This window comes from Cyprinodon tularosa, unplaced genomic scaffold (genome assembly GCF_016077235.1).
Source record: "Cyprinodon tularosa strain WSP-4 unplaced genomic scaffold, ASM1607723v1 ctg270, whole genome shotgun sequence".
In the NCBI taxonomy this organism is placed as follows: domain Eukaryota; kingdom Metazoa; phylum Chordata; class Actinopteri; order Cyprinodontiformes; family Cyprinodontidae; genus Cyprinodon; species Cyprinodon tularosa.
The window spans coordinates 1177651-1195380 of record NW_024038975.1 but is presented as its reverse complement, the minus strand read 5'-3'; the positions used below and the strand labels follow the sequence as shown (position 1 = coordinate 1195380).

Below are 17730 nucleotides of genomic sequence, written 5' to 3'. Positions count from 1 at the left end.
TTCTAAATTACATATCTGCAGCAGAAACTGAATTTTAGAAAGTAAAAAATTTTTTTTTTAACCTAATGAAATTAATGCTGCTCAACATTTAATTACCGTAGATACTTGTCTAATGGACATTTTGTTTGTTTTCAACATCTAATGTGTCTAACAGCCCTAATGAATGATTTTATTTTTATTATTTGAATAAAACTACAACAAAACTCTGGAGTAAATCAGGAAATAAAAGATGATTGGCTCTAAGGAAGGTTGAAATGGGACACGGAGTTTGAGCAGTAAAAGATTGTTGCTCAAGATAATGCATAGGTTTATATAAAGGGTTATGGCAGGCTGTTTTTACATTTATTAAAAGCACTCTTTGCTGTTCCATTTGTAGATCACTAAAATTAAATTCTTCCTGATCTAAATCCCACTCCTAGACTGAACTATAATCTATATTCTATCTTAGATTTTTGCTACAAACTGAATTTCAGAAAATAAAAACTATACTAGTAAAAATTAAATTTTGTATAACTAGTTAAACATAACTATAACTAATTAAATATCCTGACATTTTACAGCTTGACTAAATATGTATTTATATCTGAAATACATTTCTTCATTGTTAAAATAATACAAATGCTGACCAGTAAAATAGGAATAGAGACATCTGAAATTAATTTCTAGACATCTTGAAAGTTTATTCTATACGTGAAGCATGTCGTTTTGATTTTGAATTGATTTGAAAAAAAAATATTTTTTCAGACATCAGGAATATGTGTTCAGTAAAACTAATACATAACAAAATGGCTTGCCCTATCCTGTTGTGACCACAATAACATTACGGAATAATTTCTTGAATGGTAGTAGATCAATTTATCCATTTAGGTGAAATCATGTGGCAGCAGGTGAAGATAAAGAATAAAAAATGCTGTTCTAGAACATGTCATGGGTTCTCAGTTTGATTTTGACTTTAAATACTAGGTTTCTGTTTGAAACCGCTTTGGATGTTACCATCCCAATAAATGGTCGTTATTAGCGATTTTCAGTCCCATAGAATGGCTTCAGATTGTGCCAATAGGTTTAGTAGGTTGTTATCACAGAGTGAATCCCAGTGTTGTATAATAACGAAGTAAAAATACTTCACTACTGTACTTAAGTATATGTTGGAGTACTTTATATTTTCCAAGAGTATAAATATTTTTGAGAACTTTTACTTTTACTTCACTACATTTACGAACTTAATTGCATACTTTTACTCCGATACATTTTCAATTTTTGGTTTAATTACTACCGGTAAGTAAAAAAAACAAAAACGAGCGAGGTAAACGCAAGTGTTTTAACTCCACCTACTGACTACAAAGTCGGGTCTTGCCTGGGCTTGTTCATCAACACCAATAGGATACACCTGTTTCGCAAAGCCAGTCTAAATTTATCCTAGACTTGGTTGTTTATATTATTTTAAGTAAATTTAACATTCAAAGTTTACCAAAATGTCATTCAAACTGCACTACTTTTTACTTATACTTTTCACTACATTACTTGGGTACATCTATTTTTACAGGAATCCTTATACTTAAGTACAACCCAAATCCTTATACTTAAGTACAACCCATTTCAGATACTTTAAGACTTTTACTCAAGTAACATTTCAGTCAGTGACTTGGACTTTTACCAAAGTCTTCGAGGTTTCAGTACTTTATACAACACTGGTGAATCCTAACCCTCAGGAGTTTTTGGTAAACCTGCTTGGTGAAACGGACCCCTGGACTACAAATCCTGTATGAACAGAGAAAAAAAGGAATGAACATAGCTAAAAAAGCAAACTCCTGCAATGCATTACTTTCCAAAATTGATGTCATATAAGCCTAAAATACATATGTTTAACAGTTTTACTTTGTTGAGAATAAAAAGTCATTCTGAATTAAATCTAAAGAACAATTTTGATATAAATTCTTTGTTTAAATTTTAATGAATTAATCATTCTTTGTACCAACTGAATGTAAGATATAATTAAACTTTAAGGACTCTTAAGTTATAGTGAACAATTTATTTTAATGTGTTGACAGACATTTACAGGCATTTTAGACTTGACATACATACTTTAGTTTGTGTTTACACTATAACGTCATTCAATATTCTTCTGACTGTACTTTTCTATTTCATTTGTTTTGAATACAACAAAAAAACTTCTTCATTTGAATATGCTATTTAGGTTAATACACCAACCAATTGACCAGAGAACACAACATAAAAAAAGCAAAACAAAAATTAAAGATAAAGAAAAAATGAAGAATTGCCCCTTTGGTTTATATTTTACGTTCTAATCAGGAGGATAATCTTTTGAACCACACCACAAACCATTGACTTTGTATTACAAAAGAAAAGGAGGCACAGAAATACAACTTCTTACAAAATTATTACCAAAATCTCAAACGGTTGATCTAAATCACAAAAATTTTATTAATAAAATATGGGATGGTTCTGAATAAAAAAAAACAACAAAGAAATGTTTTGAACAGATTTTCATTGAGTAACTTTGGCACCTCGCCTTTTATACAAAAAAGTTTTCTTACCTAAAACTGTTTTATCTTAAAAAAAATAAAATAAAAAAATAGGTAAAAAAAAAAAAAAAACATCAACACATACAGTAGGTATAGTGCCTTCTTGCCTTGTGAAAGCATTTTTTTTTTTTTTTTTTTAAGCCAGGAGAAAAGAGTTAGAGAGAGCAAGACTTAACTCTTTTGCAACAGCCTTTAAACTCTGTAACAACAGTGCCTGGTGGCCTTAATGCAAAGGTGCCTGTTTATCGTTATACTAAGGTACATTCAACTAACACATTAGTCACCACTAATTTCTATTTATTCATTGGATTGCTGATAGCCTGTTGGTAGTACGGGGTGGTGTGAAGCCAATGCCCAACATATTGGTACTCCCTAGTTACACTGGTCGCGATGATAACAATGCATTGACTACAGCACACTGCATAGTCAGTAAGAAGTCAATGAAGTCTATAAATCATGTAATATAACATATTATACAAATTCATCACAACAAAATTAATGTGTTAATGGAACACAATAACACAGATGTGCCAAAAGTGCTAAATTGACAATGTACATGTAATATGCATGTGTTGATGACAATGTTATGGTAAATAGATATTACATATTTCAAAATTTGACATCAAGACTGAATTAAAAGTAAATGTCTGTTAATGCTATAGTATTTTCCTTCTTGCAAATTATGCATGAATGATGGCATATACTTTAAGGCTGTCAGTACATTAGCTTTTAAATATGTTTAAGTTGCTTTTTTCCATCAATATAACATGCAATATATTGCAGCACATGACTTTCTGAAATGAGAAATACAGCAAACCCTACAAAAACGACAGCGTCATTCACTTAATAAAGAATTACTACATTGACATTTCACAGAGAATTACTTTCTATATACTCTACTTTCTATTTTCTAACATTAGACAGAGTGTTGATGGATAATTCAGTCAATGTCTTCCAGTCAGTCTGAGATAGCCAGACTAATGTTACTATTACTGTTACATGGATTTTTTTTTGGTTAGTACATCCACGGTGAAATTACCTGTGAAAAGTATTCCCATAGCTGACAAACTGCTTGTTTTCACATCTAAATGCTACACACATAGGCATTTTTATGGAGTGTCTCAATGGGAGTGGGGAGTACCAATATGGCGTCCGGTGGCTTCACTGTTTTTTGGGCTATCAGCAATCCAGTTAATAAATAAAGATCAGCGCTAGAAACACATAAATGCCACCTAGTGGTCAGATTGTGCATGAAACACCAGTTGATTTTGTGGTATTACAGGACAGATATCATGAAAAATATACTTTTCTGAGCTTTTACTTATGTTATAATGTCATCATTTTATCTAAATCATGCAAGAAGATTGTGGTATCTGGCTTGATTCAAACATCTTTTCAGTGATCCTAATGACTGAATAGGAACTGTATAAGAGGCAGCCCCTCCCTCACCTGTCATAACAACAAGGCTATCTACAAAAAAAGAAGGGCCCCCTACAGTGAGCAGCTACCTTGAACATGCTGTGCCTGTACTGTAAAAAAAAAAAAAAGCCGCCTTGTCGGATTGGAGAGGGGTGATGAGGCAGAGCTTGATGGTTCTGACTTAAAGTTGATCTTAGGGCTAATCTGAAAATGACAGCCTAAGTCTCAATTTCAGTTAACGTCTAAGTCAAAATATGCTTTTAGGCCTTCCTAAGTGGTGTAATAATAGGTGGTTTCAAGATGGGAAAGGTGGTTTCGCTTTAACAGAAAGTGTTTTTCTTTAGGGGTTAGAAGAAAAAAAAAACTTTATTCAATAACAAATCAGTACACACGTAGCTCTAAATGCTTGATTTCTTCATATATTTGCCTATAGGTGACTTTGAAATACGAAAAGAAGCTTGATGATATGATGATGGAGCAGAGACAAAACTGATCTGAAATCAGTTTCATTGCTCTGCTTAGCAATTGCAGACTCCATGAATAATTCAGATAAATGAATTAATCTGGTTACCTTTGGTCTCAGTTATGCCTATTGTCACTAATTTGAATGAAACTGTAACAGCAGGTAAGTAAGTCACACTGAAACCAGGGTCCAGTCACAAACCTCATATCAATTCAAATCAACCAATTAGGAAATGCTTTTTTCCATTATATGCAACTTCTCATGGTGCGGATTTTAACACTTACAACTGCAAACTCCAGAACATAACATTAGCTTAGCCTCAACAGATTAGGAACATTAACAATCCTTTGAGACAAAACTAGGATTAAATGGTGAGATATTTCCCCGTCTTAATATCACCCAGCAGCCCTTGGGGCTTCTCTAACCTCACAGGACATTACAATACCGCAAAATAAGATATATTTAAATTGATAGTTTTTACTTAATTTAGTGACTGCTAGTCAGAAAAAACATAAAACATATTTCAAACAATCATAAATAAATGTAGACAGTAATGTGTTAAGAGCAAAAAACAGGAAATCTGAACAGATATAGAATGTAAACTAAGAGTTTCTTTTAAAATAGTAAAACTTTTTTATAGTATTTAATAACAAAGACACATAATTAATGGTGACAATCAGCTTAAAGACCTCAAACATTTAAATGCTGCTCATGTAATTTGTAAAGACCAATCACAATCAATTGAACATTCACATAACTTTTAAAAAACTTAAGTCTGGGAATCATTAACATAGTAATGATCAGTGCATCTCTAATGAGAGTTTCAGTGGTGTATCCCCTCCGCTTTATCTTTATAATTCAGTAGTTTGTTAGGTTTGTAGTGAATGATTAGTGGTCTTCTCATTACTTCATTAAATTTGAATTAGGTAGTGCCTACAGAGCTAAACTAACAGCATGGTGTAGATTATTGCAATAACCAGGACAATAAGATAAGGCCCTCACTGCATGTTTCTGTTTGATCAAAGTTCAACAAATTTGGAAGCACAATAAACTTTGCAGCCTTTTGCTTCAAGCTGCACACATTTTTTTTTTGGTTCCAGTGTCCCTGAGAGAAGCAGATGCAGGAAGTGGAGGCACCCATGGCATCAACCATGCTTCAGCATGAAACACTGAGGGTTTGCTGTCCATTACAGCTGCCTGCTGCAAATAATTGCACTTCTCAAAGTGATGTATTTGCATAGTAAAAAAACAACAACAAAAACATTCAGTTGCAATGAGTTTTTAAAGTTTTCCCGTTTTTGTCCGTCCTCCACCATCCCATTTCGGGATTCTGATGAGAAGCAAACCTACAGCTGCCAGAGCGAGCACGACTCCCAAGCTAGCAGGACCACAGGGGCTGATCTCCTGGGTGAGACCGGAGAGGAGCGGAGCCAGAACTCGACCCACGGCTGTCACCGACTGGCCGGCTCCAATCAGAGTTCCGCTGGCGTGGGCCCCTCCCCTCTGAAGCTCCAGATCTGTGATACACGTCCGTCCGATGGAGGTAGAAATGGCAAAGAAGGTGGAGGTGAGCACAACCTGCCACACGCTTGGAGCGGTGGCGTAAAGTAAAATAAGCGAACAGGTGAGGACAGTGGAATGAAGCAGCAGAGCAGGCATGTTGTTCCTGTAAAGCTGAGTGACGGGCCCCACCAGGAACCCGGCCAGGGCCCCTAAGGTGCTGCTGTAGCTGATCAGATAACCTGTCATCTTTGGTTTCATAGAGAAACGCTCCTCCATGGCCAGAGAGAAGTTACTGTAGTACAGCATGATGGCTATGGCCATCAACAGACGCACGAGAAAGAGGTCCCACATATCAGAAGAAGCCACCATATGAATCCTGGAGCTGACTGAGGTAAGCTGCTTCCATGCAGGCTGGAGCAGAGACACCTCCCTCCACCTGAGGCGAGGCTTCCGGGCGGATCTACAGTCTGCTTCAGTTACTGTGGTCAATCCTGAGTGATGGTTGTTTGCATGGAGGCCATTTTGTGCAGACTTGGTACAGTACTCATTGTGACACACCTTACTGCTGTTATTGCTGATGTTGGTTTCGTTCCGATCGGTTATTTTCTCGCTTTGTGGCAGCATCCAAACCAGGCCTGGAAATCAAAAACTCAGCTTCAGATAACAGTTTCTTAAAGAATAATACGAAATGTGCAATATCTCAGCATTTTGAGCTCACCGGCATTGATTAGAAAGATGGCTGCACATGTAAAAGAGGAGGTATAAAAGCCTCCTTCATGCTCAGTGAGGTAGCCGCCTACTACAGGACCCAGGATGAAGCCCACACTGGAGGCTGCATTAAAATGTCCCATCACCAGAGGGCGCTCTGATTCAGACACCAGGTCTGACAGCAAGGCTCTGCAGATGGACAATGAGTGCTTGAATAGTCCTAAAAACAAACAAAAGAAGGAAAACTCTTGTTCACTTTTATGCAGTTTCCAGGAAAATAATGCAGAATTTCTACAAATGTTTTTATATGTGTATTTTTTTTAGCATCTCAGTTTGCTCTGAGACCACTAAAACCGGTCCAGTACAAATGACTGCCCCCTCATTAGTAAATTCACTCCACCTGTGTGGAATTTAATTTTGGTATAGATCCAGCTCTGAAGGCCTCTAAGGATTATTGGATAAAAAGTTACATTTAGTTGAAAAGACGAGCAATGCCTTTCACATATCACTGTCAAAACAACAGACTGATCAAGGAAAGTTATGGGACGACTGCAAAAGGACATGGCCATCCTAATGAAGTTAGAGAGAGGCAGTCCACTGTAACACCGAAATCCCACATCCTCCACAACCTCCCTGCTCCGCCCCACCCCGCTGCAGACCGCCTGGGCAAAGCAAAGCCTACAGCTCCGAGTTTCCTCCCATCTTGCTCCGCTCCGACTTCCTTAAAGCCTGCTGAAACATGCTGCAATGAACGCTTCATTTAATGACAGTTAAAACTCATCATCAGCATCAATCACATATGTTTCTTCCCAAACATTATTTTTTCGTTGTGGGTCTTTGTAATAGGGATAATTAGGACCAGAAAAAATTGGTTTGTTCTCTATTTCCAAACTCAGCATCTCTTCATCCATGCCTGCGATAAGAAGTTTATTTTGAAATTTCGAAATGTGCTGTTGAAAGTTGTTGTGACTGGATTCGATGAAACTTTTTAAGCATCTTAGTATGAAATAAACATTTTGATTGATGATGAGAAATCTGCTTCCTGGTATGTTGAAGTACAGATAGTTTGTATCCAATAATTTAATTAAACGGACCAAGTTTTTGGGAATATAGAAGAATTATGCTCTAATTTGTAGTTACCGATCTGTTGTTACCATATTTTAATTTGACAAACCGGATCTTCACGCCGTTTTTTTTCTGTTTGGTGCGATTGTAATTGCAGATCTTGACCTGGCCGGACAGGAGCGGAGCAAAAAAGAGCTCGGCTCTATGTTTTGACAGTGACGGACGGAGAAGACGTACTGTACGTGGACGGTGACATGCTAGGAGTAGCGGTTGATGTTCTCACAGTTCTCACCGATTAACATGACTGCACAAGGGATCCACACGACATACGTGAGCGGGGTTGAGCGGTGACAGAGGATGTGGAATCTGGGGGTAACCCTGCAGAAGCTTTAGAGCTTCATACAGAGATACGAGAAGCTGAACAGAATTTAGATGAAGATGGATGGAGCTAAATCCTGGGTTCACCTTGCAGCAGGATAGCAACCTTCTAACAGAATGACTGAGATCACACTCAAGTCCTCAAGTACCAGAATCCTACAACCATTAGATATGTCTATACTCCAACACACCTGAATAAAAAGGCTTAATTTCCTCCTCAATTTGGAGTCAAGGGGTCCCTCCAAATACTGAAAATCAATTAGGACACTTAAGCCAAACAGGATGTATGCCAACAGTCATCATAAGTGCTATCCAAATAGTGCTGGTAGTAAGGTAGGAGGTAGGAAGAGGAATCAGGAAGCCTCCTTTCATCAGTACAGTCCTAGCTGCCGCTAGGATGTACACGGTTTCCTGCAATCCTTTATGTGGCAGAACATATAGGCACAAACTAACTTTATAGAGTTATTGAAAAATACATTTTCTTCACAAGTAGTCTGTGTGACAAAAACGAGAGCTAGCAACTTGTTTTTTTGTAGGTCGTTTCTGGAAGGCTGTTCTTCCAACTTGAGTAGTGTTTTTCCTGTACGTAAGGCTGAGGGCGGTCCAGATACAGTACAGCAGTACGGAGCTCTGCTCCTACTCTGTTTTTCTTACTGTTGACATCATGAAAGGTGAAGGGATGGAAGCTAAGAAAAGGAGGGAGGGGCGACAATTTGCTAGTGACCTGATTATTAAACTCTGGTGTGTTAACGCAGAAACGCATATAAAAGGTGAAGGACACCAACCAATGAGCATCGGAGTTTAAAAGCTCTGCCTTAGATCAAAGAATACTCATGAGTTTGAACGGCCTAGTTAAAGTAAAGACTGGAATCTGGAGTTTATCTTCACATGAGCGCTCAGTCCAATCTGAATAAACCTGAGTTAATTTACAAAGAAATGTTGAGGGGAACAAAATAGAGAATCTCTAGATCTGAAAAGCTTTAACTTTTGCAAAACATGGTTATAGAAAGAACAGCCAGGGAGCATGGACTCTGACATCATCATTTAGAGGAGGTGTTTACTATAGAGGAAACTTTAAAAAGGAAGTAAATGACCCCCAGCAACCATGTAACGGTACGCAAATATAGGCAATCGATGGAGTTCCTTTCCACTTTAGTTACCCATAACTTTAGATTGATCTGTCACATTAAGTCTATATGAATCACATTAAAGGTGGTGGTTGGAATTTGATCAAATGTGAGACCTTTAACTCACCTACAGGTATTCTTGCGAGCACAAACAAAGTGATGCTTGTAGAAATCCCAAGGAGGCCATAGCCGAAGGCGCTCAGCAGGATAGAGGTCAGCAAGGAGTAGCGCCGCCCCACCACGTCGCTCCAGCTGCCCTGCCAATCAAATGCAAACCCATTCAGGGACGTATCTACAAGATCTTAAAACCTGGGACATAAACGTGTTCTTAAATTGTCAATAACAGATTTAGGACAAAGAAAAGCCTGTCTCTTACTCTCTCTTCCTCTTAGTCTATAAAGTGACTAAATGTTTACATCTGAAAAATCAAACGATTTAGAAAGAAATTTGAAAAACCTCTACATTTCCTCTGTGCCGTGCAGCTGTGGATTTATTCGATTCTCAACCTCTCTCTCCCTCTCTCACACAGATACACAACAATGATGAAACAGTGAAATGAGGAGCAGCTGAGCTACTCTGTGCTGTGGATGGAAACTTGTGGGATTACCATAGTGGCCTAGCTGTTTATATCATCCCTACATTGATGGGGATCCAGCCGGTCTGCATGATGGCACCAACAGATGACTCTTTGTTCTTAATTGGTCGCATGACCCCTGAAAATTAAACTAATTTAAGGAGCTGACGGCAGCCGCAGCAGAAGGCGGTGAAGAATTCAACTAGAGATGTCAAAACCTATTGTGCACCGTTTCTTACTTCTTTCATGCATCAAAAGGATTAATTCATTTATAAGTATCCTCACTGCGGGGTGGGGATAACGTTTGAATGTTATTTATTTAATAAAAGAAGAATTTTGCAGCTGATCAGGATTTGTGTTTGTGTCCAAGTGTACACAATGAATCCACTGTGTGATCACAATTGATTCACAACGACTAGTGTTTTCAGTTTCCACCAGCAATTCAGCCATTTTGGCCACTAAAAATGCGCTTGTCCTGTTTAGCATGGGAGTCCTACAGAAAGGGAGGTAAAAGAGAAAAACAAAGTCAATACTCACTACTATTGTGCTGGAGAAAAGCTGCAACATTCCATACGTAGAGCCTGTAAAAGGTGTGATAATTGTTTTAAGTTTGGATCAAATTACAAACAATAAACTTGAAGGCATACGATCACTTCAAGGTTCACAGATATTCACAAATATTATTGAAAAAAGTCCAAGTTATTAGTTATTTATCATCTCTAAAATATTTAAGGTGACTGTAGCGTTCGTTTCATCATTTGCATTTGCATACGCTCAAGTAAACTCAAAAACCTATTTTGTTTTTATGGATCCATCCAATCTAAATTATCTAAAGAGACAAAAATACAAAAAAAACAAACAAACAAAAAAACAGTTTGTTTGAAAAGGGTTTAAACCTACTAATTTAGAGGAGTTTTTAATTTCTTTTACATTTCTTAACTGTTGCTTAATAACTGGATCTACATCTTCTGGCCATCACCTCTCTATAATCTATTACTTGGTCACATTAAAACCACAAACTAACGTGTATTTTACCGGGATGTTTTAACCTCGACCAACACCTAACGAATTCAGGTCATCTTTCGTTCATTTTAAATAACTGATCTGTACTTTTCTCTGTCCATCTTCCACTAGATTCTTAACATTTTCCTCAAAGTGTTTTGCTTTTCTTGTTCTCTCACCTGAACTTGCAATCTTTGCAGCCATGTTCTTTTTAAAACAATATTTCAATGACGGGTATCAAAAAGAGGGCTGAATGCACTTGAATGAGTGGAAATATCTGTATTTCAGATTTAGAAATGTTAATAGTCATGCACTTATTGCGTTGACCTTTCACATAAAATTCCGCTACAATACACTTTGATTTGATGTAAAAAAAAAAAAAAAAAAAAGGCCAGATTCTAAATCATTTTGCAGCTATTTATTCCATAATCATTTTATTCAATTAAAAATCAATTCAAAAATACTTTTTTAAAGTGAAATTAAATGTTGCAGTAACTATTTTTTTTAAATAGGTGTTGTAGGTAGTAATAGTTGTAGGCAGGGAGGATCTTCTGTAGCGGTCTACTCCAATGTGCAGCCACCTTAAGCAGCTCAATTCTAGAATAAGATAATTACGATTTGAGATAATTACTGTAATTACCCTGAAAGACAAGAAAAAACAAATCTGGGTAAGAAATGTACCAAGTTTTTCAGGGTTTCAATTATTTTCTTGCCCCGAGAGGCAAGATCTTTTTTTGCGTTTAGAGTGCCTCTAGTGGCAAAACAAAGTATTACAAACAAAACATAAAAATAAAAAAAATTAGCTTTACAAAAATGTATTTTTTCACCTGCCTTTCATTACTTCCATATTAACCTTTAGTGAAAAATCTGATTCCTTTTTCGCTTTCATTTTAAGTGGAAGATGGAAGTTTTATGAACTAAGTTACTCATTTTATCATTCTTTATAGCATTCTGTTAGTCATCAATTACTAAGTAATTTGAGGTGTCTAAGGCTACGTTCACACTGCAGGCCTTAATGCTCAATTCCGATTTCTTGTGAAATCCAAATTTATTTCCAAATATATGCGACTTGTATGTGATCTCCGGTCTGAACTGTATTCATACAATGCAAGTGTCCTGAATGCACAGTAGAAGATGCAATGACGTCACAAGCAAGCATGCTCTGTGTTTACTGAAGTAAACATGGATGGTAGTGGAGCTCATCCGGTGATCTTTTCCCAACCTTAAAAATTCAATCTTTTCAAGATGGTTAAAAAAAAGACTACTTTTCACATTTCTTCCCGTGTCTACATAGCAAGATGCAGAATAGTGATCTTTGTGGAGTATTAATGACGTTCAAGTCAGATGAAGGAGACCTGGCCGTTCAGACAAAGGTCACACTTGAAAAGATCAGATTCGTATCAGATTAAAGATCAAATAGCCAAGTGACCAGGGTCTCATTGGAAAAAATTGGATTTGCGTTGTTCAGACCGCCATGAAAAGATCACATATGGGCAAAAAAATCTGATTTTGGTCACTTCAGGCTGCAGTATGAACTTAGCTTGAGTTCTGTCTTGCCTTTGTAGCATCAGGCTGAAACTTAAAGCTGAGCTCTCCTCTACCTCGGCTACATAAATCAACAATATGAAACCTAAACTTACCCACAATTCCAGCCACTGTGGGACTTGCTCCAAGAGCCTTTACATGGTGGCTCAATAGCGGGATGATCATGCTCACCCCGAACAAGTCCTGCAGAAAACATGAGATTAAAACTATGCTGAAAAACAAAACAGGATGAAAAGAATCATAAATAAACATCAAACAAAACCAGAGGTCCACACTTTTATATTCTTGAAGATGATGATCTGTTTGATGAAAAGCATTTTTCAAAAAGTTCTTTTAATTGGACAAAATCTAATCTCTTGAATAAGAATTGCAGAGCATATTTGAAAACATTTAAATTAGCCAGCCCTTTATAGAACACTGCAAAGTGCTCTACAGATACAAAACAGAACAAAACAACCCTGTAATCAGATAAAAAAACAATTACTAATGCTAAGATTAAAATTCTCCCACTGTTAATTTACAGTAATAAACAAAAAAGGATTATTCACTTCTATTATCTGACATCTTAGCTAAAAAAAAATATATATTAAAAAACTTAACAGCATCAGATAAAGTACTAAGGAGGAGAAAAGCTACTTATTGTATCCTGAAAGATGCAGTACTTCACATGGCTGCTGAAATTAAATCAGCAGCCATGCTAATCTAACTTCATGTTTCTCAGGGCAACCAGACACACACCAAACAAACCTGCAAAGACGTCTTATAGATACATTCATGTTACATTTACAGAAATATATTTTAAATGCATATTTTTGCAAAGAAGCAAACTTGTGAAGAATATGTGATTTGCTTTTATGCAGAGTGAATATTGATGGACACATGATGATCTGACAGCAGCTTTAATCCATGCAGGAAGGAGGAGTCAGGTGAAAAATTGAGATAATCTGCTATGTTATAATGAATCAGCGTTAAAGTTCATACAAACAGCCCTGTTAGCAGCTACATCCTGTTTTTCTACATTGCTGAGATTGAAGCAGCTTTTGCCAAACACTTAATTGGAGGCACACAGCTACTCATAGAGCTTTCTAACACAATCCTGTTATTACATTTTTGTTACAGCTTAGGTAACATTCCTATCTTCTCCCCTTTATCTTTAGAATATATTAAATTCTCCATCTTTCATAGGGAGAATGGAACTTTTTCAGGTTTAAATTGTTTATAATCCGAGAGGTGACCCAAAACCTTCATTTAAGGAAATGATCAGGGGGTTACAGTATAATACATTTACAGTATAATCCTCTCAGGAGTTTAGCATCCTGTTGGAACATACTAGAGGTGTGAAAACAACTTAATATTCTCAGATTTCTTAATACTTTTTCTAATTACAGCAACAGGGAGGCTTTAAATTGATTTAATTTTTTGTCATACCCATGTCATATCTTAATAAAAATAAAAATTAAAAAAAGAAGAAGAAGACAGAACTGGTTGTAATCTGCAGCTACCTGTACATATCTGACATCACACCTGAGTTATGAAACACTGTCCAGACTGAGTGTCATTGATTTAACATCTCACCCACATACCTAAAGCAGCTAAAAGACCCACAGTCCCTGACTCACCATGAAGCCCACCACATAGATACAGTGTATGATCCCCCTTCGGCTTTTCAGTTTCAGGGATAAAGTGCTACATATCTGGTTGTTCATCCTCCCGCGGTGACAGCAAGCTCTCAGCCGAGGCGGAAGCTTCCATCCGGCTCGTTTGTTAGCAAACACCGTACACGTCTCTGAGCCGGTGGGCCGCTCCACCACACATTCTGAGAGGGTTCGGGTAAACCGTCTCTGGTAAGCAGAAATGTTTAAGGTAATGTATTGAAACTAATAGATTAAATGAATATATCAACTTTTAATTACACCGTCCATTTTTTATTACAGGAGTAAAAGTTTATTTATTTTCTTGGGATGACCAACTCTTCATGTAGAGATTACCCCATATGTCCCGCGAACATGGTATCGCCCAATTGCGTCACAGATTTGGTTCCTTTTTCTCTGCATTGAAAACGTGTTACTATTCAATTTTTTTACGTTTTGGGTTTTGTTTAAAAATCTGTTGTTGTTTTGTTTAGTTTATTGCAATTTATCAGAATGTTACATATTTCATCTGCACTGCTGTTTTACTTTGATCAAACTAAATGTTTAAAATAACATGCTGGATTTCAGCATCTTTAATAGGACTTAAAAAAAAATCAACACTCATTTAGTCATTAAGGACGTCTTTTTTTTTTTATTTTTTATTTTTGCATAGTTTTTACAGAAAAAAAATTTAGTCCTAAAGCAGTCTGTACTTCAATGTCAACCAGAGGCGTAGCCAGAACCTTTTCGTAAGGGTGGCCAGGCAATAACCACTGTACACTGAGGGGTGGCCGAACCTCAGGGTCAATCTACACTGTTCCAACAGGAAAATTAATGAGCAAAACATCCACATTTTTCTAAATAAAGACAAACTATCCTTTCCTACATCCTTTGCTAGCTAATAGACGCATATATTTAAACATTCTTTCTTTCTAGATAAAAGGTATAGTGGATAAAATAATTTCCGGTTTGAGTTCTGGGGCAAACATCTTTTCCATTGTCGTCACTTACCTACTTTTATCAATAATCATTCTGCATAAAAGTGATATTTACAAGAACTAATATCAACATAAATTGGTTATATATAAAGTTTTTATGAAAATAGTTATCTATGATTTCACTGAAGACTCCTAGATGACTTGCAGAAACATAATATTTTCTTTACCCCATACAACAAAATCTAGCTCTGAAAAGAGCATGAATTCTGTATTTATTTGTTAATGTTAGTATATTGATGTGCATAACCAAATTAACCACAGTGTTGTTGTCAAGTAATTTTTGATATATGAAGATTTTTAATATTTTGAACATTCCACTTGAGAGTATTACTGCTGCCACCATCTGTATTAGAGGTAAAACATGGCAGGGGTGGCCACAGGGTCAGCTGCAGGGGTGGCCAATGTTTGGCTAAGGGTGGCCATGGCCACCCCTGGCCCCCCATCTAGCTCCGCCACTGGTCAACACAGTACCAATACTGTCTCCAGTTAGAATAAACTCAGTTAAAATGTCCCAATCCTGCCAATCAAACTGCTAAAATCTAGAAGAAGCTGTTCAGCAGATAAGCCTGCTTCTTCCTGCTGTCTTGGTCTTTTACTCACAGGCTTTTCAAGGACAGTTTTAGTCATTTTAGTCTCTGATTTGTTTCAAATCATAAACACAACCCTAATGTTCGGTTTCCCCCCAGGCCTTAAAAACAACAGTTATCAAACTGATTTTGAAAAAGAGAAGCTTGAACAAACTAATCTTTCAAAACTACAGAACAATCTCAAACGTCTTCTTTATCAGTAAGATTATTGAAAAGTTGTGTTTCAACAGTTAAATGTCTTCTGATTAATGACCAGCTGCTTTGATGTCTTCCAGTCAGGTTTCCATGCCAACACATTACTGAGACTGCTCTGATTAGTGTGTTAAATGACACACATATAAATCCAGACTCTGGAAGATCCACAGTACTTGTATTACTGGACCTCAGTGCAGCATTTCGTACTGTTGATCACTTGATTTCATTAGAGCATCTGGAAAACTGGGTTGGCCTTTCTGGTTTAAATCCAGTTTGAATCCTACCTAAAGGACAGACACTTTTTTTGTGTGAGTATTGAGCTTTATATCAGAGTCCAGAAAAATCATATGTGGGGTTCCTCAAGGCTCCATTCTGGGGCCTTTCCTATTCAACATCTACATGCTCCCCTTAGCTGAGGTTATAGCAAACACCAAGGCAAGTTACCATAACTATGCAGATGACACACAGCTTTACATGACAGTGTCACCAGGTGACTATGAATCCATCAGAGCGTTGGCTAGATGCTTAGAACAGATAGATGCACCATAATTTTCTCCAACTGAATAAAAACAAAACTGGTAATAATTTTCAGACTTTTGTGGCCCAGCTTTGATGGCTCAAAAAAGTGAAAATCCACAAAGGCCACAGATGCACCATGGACTTATTTAAGGCAGGCAAAAGAAAAAATGTTCCAGATAAACTCCTTTAGTTTTGTCAGTTTATTTTTTCCTCAGGCAAGCAAACAAAAAGACAAACATTTCCTCCATGTTTCTCTTGCACTGGTAAAAAAACCATAGGCCCACCCAGATGCATGCTGGTCCTACAATTGACTGCCTATTTATAAAAAATAATTAACCTAAATTAATTATAACTAACCAAAAATAAAGGAACATGACTAAATAACCAAAAAACATAATTTCATAAGAGATATTAGACAATTAAGTAAAATAAACTTAGCTAGATTATGCACAAAAACAAAGCAGGAAAGATCCAGAGTTTGCTTGCAGCTTCAGCTACTACAGCTAAAAACCACTGATCATGGCCAAAGTCTTGGTGTCATGATGCGCAAGGACCTGAACTTTAAAATCCTTCTGTTAGTCAATCACGGAATGGATCAGCAGCTAAATACATAACAGATTTGCTGTCAGTGTATCAACCTCCCAGACCACTCAGGTATTTTAGTTCCAGCCTAGCCAGTCCACCCAGAACTAGAAAACCCATTTGTTCAGAGCTGCCTTTGAATGTTGAAGTAAAACTGTTAACTGAGGTATAATTAGTTTACGTTTTGGGTTCAACTGTTTTGTTTGCTTTACTACTTGCTTTTCATTTGTTTTTAATCTTTATTTGCCTTTATTCTACTTTTATTTTTCTTAGTTTGTACTGTATAATTCATGTAAAGCACTTTGAATAGTCCTTGTATAGAACTGTGCTATATAGATAAGCTTGCTTTGCCTTTATGTACCATGAGATTTTGCAAATAATGTGAAATTACAAAGTTTGTAAGAAATTACACATTTTTTTTTTAAATGATCATATATGTATCAGAAGGACCAGAAAACAAAACCCAACAGTAGGTTCATTTTATTAACTTTGATTTATATTGAAATGAACTAAATAAATTGAAAGGAACTACGATGTCAAACCATCATGAAATAGATTACAGTTAATTAAAATCTACTTTTGTCCTCCCAAAGAAGAAAAGTAATAATAATAACAATTTGTGCTGACCTCTTGTTTTAAGAGGGAAATATGAAAGTCCCTAAAAAGTGGTCTAAATCCTCCAAAAAAGTAACAACTGCTGCTCAAGGCTCACTAACAAGACAAATTGTAGACAAGGTTAGGACAATTAAGGCTTAGAACAGCAAACGCCTAATTTAACATGTGCTAGTTAACAAGTTAATAATATAAGTAACATAGATTTCTCTCTTTCTTTTTTTTTTTTTTTTTTTTTTTACTGATTCTAGATTCAAAGCACTATAAATTATTTTACTT

The 17730-nt window shown here is 36.5% G+C and overlaps 1 protein-coding gene across 1 annotated transcript; it reads right to left on the bottom strand.

Moving 5' to 3' along the window:
• Positions 1-2662: 2662 nt before the first annotated feature.
• Positions 2663-14106, bottom strand: mfsd9 (major facilitator superfamily domain containing 9). The gene is made up of 6 exons (XM_038289613.1): positions 13947-14106; positions 12423-12510; positions 10318-10361; positions 9334-9463; positions 6647-6856; positions 2663-6563 (listed from the first exon to the last, which is right to left on the bottom strand). Exons 1-6 carry the CDS (start codon positions 14031-14033, stop codon positions 5707-5709), a joined length of 1416 nt encoding a protein of 471 aa, XP_038145541.1. The 5' UTR covers positions 14034-14106; the 3' UTR covers positions 2663-5706.
• Between the last annotated feature and the right edge of the window lie 3624 nt (positions 14107-17730).

What these genes read in the sequence shown, in the direction of transcription:
- mfsd9 (XM_038289613.1), bottom strand. Translation starts at nt 14,033, where the DNA reads ATGAACAACCAGATATGTAGCACTTTATCCCTGAAACTGAAAAGCCGA. An exon ending in CACAGTGGCTGGAATTGTGG is followed by an intron (nt 10,362 to 12,422) that starts GTAAGTTTAGGT and finishes CACCTTTTACAG; the next exon opens with GCTCTACGTATGGAATGTTG. An exon ending in CATCTTTCTAATCAATGCCG is followed by an intron (nt 6,564 to 6,646) that starts GTGAGCTCAAAA and finishes TTTGATTTCCAG; the next exon opens with GCCTGGTTTGGATGCTGCCA.